Raw genomic sequence first — 6,302 nt, 5'->3', positions numbered from 1 at the left:
TGTATATATCCACATATATATGTAAATTTTTAGATAATCAAGATGAAGGAGTACATTAGCCCAATCGGCCCTAGACTACCATGGCTCGGCCTGCAGCCATTGGCTCCGTAATCCTACGCATGATCGATCCCGATGAAGAGCTACCATCGCCCAGGCCGTGGAAGGAGACGAATGCACGGCTGATTCCCTTTTGGCCATAGACACTGTCCCTTTTGAAGGGTTTCGTTCTCGCTTTGCGAGTTTATGTTATGTATGGTTAACTCCTTGATGTCAGGCCTGTACATTATCTTCTGTAAACGACTTTCATTGGAGTAATACAAACCAAAAAAATATATATATAAAGGGTTTTGTTTGGATGATTACACGACGATCGATTCAAAAATATCCGAAAGATTAATGACAATTTATAAGAACATTAGTAGTAAGAAGAACAGCGATTTCTCCTGACCAAACAGAAGAAGGATCATTACAGAAACCATTATGAAAGAGAATTCAAACACAATCATATAGCAATTGTTCCTTACCAAGAAGAAGGATCCAACCGCCTGGTAAGTCTCCAATTCACTTGCAGGCACCGCTCCTAAAGAACAAAACCATCCACAGGAAAAAAACAAAAAAAAAGCAGATAAGAACGAACTCCCAAACTGACACGCAACACATAAACATGCCAATCACAAGAAAGAAAGACCAACCTGTTGTTCAAATGATGCCGTTACACAGACCAAGATCCTACTGCAAAGACCAAACAACTATGGACGAGAATCCATAAATTTCTTATCCAATCTTCCATCGCATATCATATCTACAATAATCTCTGTGGTCGATGCATCCGCAGAGAACCCACAGCTACGCATTTCACGTACAAGCTCGATACCCTTAGATGTATATCCCTTCCTGAGATGACCCTGAATCAATGCATTATATGTGCGATCATTTGGCAAACAACCAGCCACTTTCATATCTCCAAATAGCTTTTCGGCTTCATCCAGTAAACCTTTTCTACAAAGTCCTGAAATCATTGCAGTGTATGTTTTCACATTTGGTTCCACTTCTCTATCAAAAAGCCCATTAAACAATCGCAACGCGTCCTCAACCTTGTCATCCACACACAAGCCGTGAATGATTATATTATGTGCGATTATATCGAGGTTCATCCCACTCTTTTCCATCTTGTTGTATAAACAAAATGCCTCTTCTAGCTTTCCATTCTTGCATAGCCCATCAAGCAGGACACTGAAAGTTACAAGATTAGGATCTTGACCCTGACATTGCATCTCTAGAAAAAGTTTTCGGGCAGTATCAAGATTGCCTACTCGAAAAAACCCTTGGATGAGAGAATTATAAGTACATGCATCAGCAACAACTCTTCTTCGAGACATCTCACTAAAGAGTTTCATACCCTGGTCAACCCTACCAGCCTTGCAGTATCCATTTATGAGAGCGTTAAAAGTCACTACATCTGGAGGACAACCCTTGGTAGCCATAGAATCAAACATCTTTTTCGCCTCATCAAGGCGATTCTGCATACAAAGTCCATCAATCAATGAATTATAAGTGATAGTATCCGGAACCAAACCTCTCTGGACCATCTGCTCGTAAAGTTCTCTAGCTTCTAGAAACTTCCCCTCTTTGACAAAATTATCAATTAATCCGGTGAAAGTGACAACATCAGGAGTGATATTCCTTTTGATCATATCATTCAATAATCGTGCGACATCAGACCATCTACCGTAACAACAAAGACCGTTTATCAAAGTGTTGTAGGTAACAACATCTGGCTCAACTCCTCGATCATCCATCTTTTTGAAAAGGTTAAGCGCATCATCTACACGCCCATCTTTGCAAAGACAATCTATAATCGTATTATAAACTACGACGTTGACCTCAACATGCCTTTCCTCCATCTTGATGAGCAAATTTAAAGCTAGAGCGGAATCTCCTGACTTGCAAATGCCATTCACAATAGCACCATAAGTGATTACATTGGGTATATGGCCTTTCTTTGGCATCTGATCAACTAAAGTGACAGCCTCGTGGATTCTACCTTGGAGACAAAGTCCGTTGACAACGGTGTTACATGTCACGACATCAGGGGTGTATCCATCCTTTACCATTCGTTCGATCAAGCTTAATGCCGCGGAAAGCTTACCCTCTATACATAATCCATTGATGAGAGTGTTAAATGTGATTACGTTTGGCTCATAACCAATTTTCATGATCTTCCCCAAAACAGAAAATCCCAAACCCACCTGACGTGAGCGGCAGAAACAGTTGATAAGAATACTCAGACTGTAGTTGCTATGTGAAATCCCGTGCAATTCCATCTTCTTGCAAAGAGAAATCACGATACCATACCGTTTCATCTTGGCAATTGCACTTAGTAATTTATTGAATTCAATAATGGAAGGGAGGGGACGAGATCGAACCATCTGGTCGAATACATCAACAGCATCTTTCACATTACTATTACCAAACCCAGACCTCAATCTCTCCCTATAAGAGACAGAACTGCTGAATCTAAGACGAAGACAGAGACAAGAGGAGAGATGAGAGTGAACAAAAGCTGAAGTAGAAGCAGGAGCCATTCTCCGAAGCATCGCCGACATCTGAGTTCAGCACGAAGACAGATTGAGAATCAGAACTCTGGGAGATTTGCGATTCTGATTTGTCGTGAACTGCGGAAAACAACCCTAAGCTCAAATGGCCCAAACCCCAAAAGGAAAAGCCCAACGACAAGTCAATAGTCGAAACCTATATCTAATGGTATATTATTTTATCACCTATCGTATTTTTTTTATCAATTATTTCGATGTTTTCACCGGATCTTATAAAGTCAAAAGGGAATTTTTTTTTTATAAACATGTTAAAATCTCCCCTTTAATTAGTAAATATATCTGACCCAGAGTTTGGACCGTGGATCATATAAAAACCAATATTTATCAAGTGGGGATTCTAATTCCAAGATTTTTCAAATATCTTCTGTAACTCAAATAATTTCTTTCGTTGGGATTTGGATTTGATGGCACAAATATCTTGTGTAATTAGGTATGATTAGAAAACAATACAAGGGGACATTCAAAGTGATAAACAATACAAGGATCCTCAAGGAACATCTCTAAAACTAACCCTAACGCATTAGAACTGCAGCCACGAACGAAACCCCGATCCTTTCTTGGTAGCAAACCCACATCTCAATCTCCGACAACATGAAAAAGAGGAACAACGTAAGACATCGTTCAGAGTGCCTCTAGAGAGCATCCCTTGATAGCCGTAGAACCAAATATTTGATCCTGCATGCAAAGTCCATCTACCGACAAAGTATAAGTGAAAGCATCAATTACTCACTAACCGTTTATCAAAGTGGTGCGGGTAAAAACACCTGGTGGCGCAGCTCCTCGTTCATCCATCTTACTGAAGAGATCAACTGCATCAGCCTTTTCAAAGGAAATCGATAATCATACTATAAATTACAACATGCCTTTCCTCCAAATTTAAAGCTAAATCAAAGGTCCCCTACTTTGCAAATGCCTTTAACAATAGCATCCAATCAACTAAAGCGATTGCCATATGAATTCTATCTTACCTTTCGACACAGAATCCACTGATGAATGTGATTACATTCACAATTTCAGGATCGTAACCGAGTTTCATGATTTTCCCCAAAACCATTTCTTGACCTTAGCCGCAGAAACAGTTTATCACGGTTCCGTACAGTTTCGTTTTGAACGATTGCACTCAGTGACTCACTGAAACCAACAACGCAAGGCATCTGATTTAACAAATTACTGACTGCAATCGTCAAAATGGAACGGTACGAGACCACCGAACCATCTGATTGGATGAACCGACACTATGACCAAACCCGCATCTCAATCTCTCCCAGTAAGAGAGAGAACTGCTGGATCTGAAAACGACGACAGAGAAAAGTGGAGAACAAAACTTGAGGCAGAGTGATTCTGATCTGCGACTTCCATCATTAAACAAAAGCTCCGAGTTGTCAACCGCGAAAGTGAAACCCTAATCAATTGGATTTAAACCGAACCCTGGAGGATTTGCAAATGGCCCAAAGCCCAATTGGATGATGGCCCATAGCCCACACTCAATTTTCCTACTCAATAGTTGTAAACATTTCTCGGATCAATAAAAAAATCTCTCTTGTACCTCTTTCAAATAATCATTGAAAGCAAAATCTAATAGTATATTATATGAAAAATCTCAAAAAATACACAATTTTTTTTGAAAATATTTTTAAAAAAATACAGATTTATATTTCAAGTATTTCGATACAAACTTCAACATCAACATCTTCTTCGTCTCAAATTTATTTGAAATCGTCGGCATGGTTTGTTTTTTTACTTATTTTGGATTTGAGTTAAATCTTTCAAAATTTACAACATATAAAATATGCTCATATGTTAGAAAAATATAACTATAGTATGAGTGATAATCTACTCGATGTAAATCTCATATAATAGTCTGTCCTAAAATTTGATGAGGTCGCAATGATGCCCAACATATGAATTAGTGTGCATTGATGTAATCAAGCTATGTGCACTAACCACACAATTATAAAAAGGCACGATTGGATACATTATGAACTATGTGGCAAGGTAAGAGACGATCAAGACGGGATTTGTGCCCCCTGGAGAAATAGCACTAGACCGGTCGGATGAGTTGGCGAATATGCCCACCAAGGCACCAACTTCCCCCATGCCAAATCATTATTCCAATCTGTTTTCAAAAATAGAATAAAAAATATATTAAGTATAAATATTATTTATAAACCATTATCTTTGTATTAAATATTATATTTCAAGTACTATTTATAATCAACAATGTATACCTTTATTCTTTTAATAGACAGTAGAAATCTAAAATATCAAAGTATAAATAAATTTCAATACAGACGATATACCGACTTTTTTACAAAAACGGAATCAATTGAAAGTATTATATAAATTAGATAATCAAGTACAATCTATATCTAAATGATTATGAATACCCCTATATAGATTGTTTAGAAACATATTCACCTATTATCAAGAAGTGAAATTCCAAAAAATATCAACTATCTTAAATTTTTCAACGACATTCTAACATAACGATTCTTAGTTTAATAGTTCCACAACTATTCAAAATAAACAATAACTCGATCTAATTGTTTCAAATAAACTCTAATTCTTTATTGAACATCTTCCACTAAAAAATTTTCGATTTTCTATTTATTTATTTTGAAAGGAAGAAATTTAAAAAATATCAGAAAAGTAAAGTCTAATAAAATTATTCCAAGAAAAAAAAAACGAAATATATAGGCTTTGTGGGGATGGTTTTTATTTTGGGTTTTTGGTTTTATTTTTTGGATTTACAGTTTTTCTATAATCAAAACCGGATGTAATCGAACTGTACCCGAAATGACGACCTCTTTACACAGTTAAATATACGATAGTAAACCGGTTTTGTGTAATTTCATTTTCACATAATTGTATGGGTTCTGTATATTTGTATTAGTTATGGTTAGATGATTCCGATTTTAGTCACTTTTGGATTTGATTAATTTGGTGTTTAGAGTTTTTCAAAATTTTAAAAACTATATCTATTCTATTTTTTTTATTGGTTTTAACTTGGTTCGGATCAAATTTCATTATTTTCTAAATTTCTATTTCTCAATGCTTATCACACACACAATTATAAGTATATATACATATACACATGTATATATCCACATATATATGTAAATTTTTAGATAATCAAGATGAAGGAGTACATTAGCCCAATCGGCCCTAGACTACCATGGCTCGGCCTGCAGCCATTGGCTCCGTAATCCTACGCATGATCGATCCCGATGAAGAGCTACCATCGCCCAGGCCGTGGAAGGAGACGAATGCACGGCTGATTCCCTTTTGGCCATAGACACTGTCCCTTTTGAAGGGTTTCGTTCTCGCTTTGCGAGTTTATGTTATGTATGGTTAACTCCTTGATGTCAGGCCTGTACATTATCTTCTGTAAACGACTTTCATTGGAGTAATACAAACCAAAAAAATATATATATAAAGGGTTTTGTTTGGATGATTACACGACGATCGATTCAAAAATATCCGAAAGATTAATGACAATTTATAAGAACATTAGTAGTAAGAAGAACAGCGATTTCTCCTGACCAAACAGAAGAAGGATCATTACAGAAACCATTATGAAAGAGAATTCAAACACAATCATATAGCAATTGTTCCTTACCAAGAAGAAGGATCCAACCGCCTGGTAAGTCTCCAATTCACTTGCAGGCACCGCTCCTAAAGAACAAA

The 6,302-nt window shown here is 36.8% G+C and overlaps 2 protein-coding genes across 2 annotated transcripts in view; both read right to left on the bottom strand.

Annotated features, from left to right (window-relative positions):
• Positions 1 to 288: 288 nt before the first annotated feature.
• On the bottom strand, positions 289 to 2,545 carry LOC104807049 (pentatricopeptide repeat-containing protein At1g12300, mitochondrial-like). The gene is made up of 2 exons (XM_010532162.2): positions 693 to 2,545; positions 289 to 580 (listed from the first exon to the last, which is right to left on the bottom strand). The coding sequence occupies exon 1, from the start codon at positions 2,427 to 2,429 to the stop codon at positions 750 to 752; it is 1,680 nt and encodes a 559-aa protein (XP_010530464.2). The 5' UTR covers positions 2,430 to 2,545; the 3' UTR covers positions 289 to 580; positions 693 to 749.
• Positions 2,546 to 5,733: 3,188 nt separating this feature from the next.
• The window catches only part of LOC104806963 (pentatricopeptide repeat-containing protein At1g63330-like), a 17,038-nt gene continuing 16,469 nt past the window's right edge, over positions 5,734 to 6,302 (bottom strand). The window contains exons 2-3 of the mRNA XM_010532081.2: positions 6,235 to 6,290; positions 5,734 to 5,986 (exon numbers count right to left, since the gene is read on the bottom strand). The gene's annotated coding sequence lies outside the window, so the exon portion shown is untranslated. The remainder of the gene's footprint in view (positions 5,987 to 6,234; positions 6,291 to 6,302) is intronic.

Source organism: Tarenaya hassleriana, unplaced genomic scaffold (assembly GCF_000463585.1).
Source record: "Tarenaya hassleriana unplaced genomic scaffold, ASM46358v1 Cleome12, whole genome shotgun sequence".
In the NCBI taxonomy this organism is placed as follows: domain Eukaryota; kingdom Viridiplantae; phylum Streptophyta; class Magnoliopsida; order Brassicales; family Cleomaceae; genus Tarenaya; species Tarenaya hassleriana.
The sequence above is the reverse complement of the archived record's forward strand: the minus strand, read 5'-3'. Positions and strand labels throughout refer to the sequence as shown.

Excerpts from the sequence above, each read along its gene's own strand:
- LOC104807049 (XM_010532162.2), bottom strand. The coding sequence starts at position 2,429 with ATGGTTCGATCTCGTCCCCTCCCTTCCATTATTGAATTCAATAAATTA.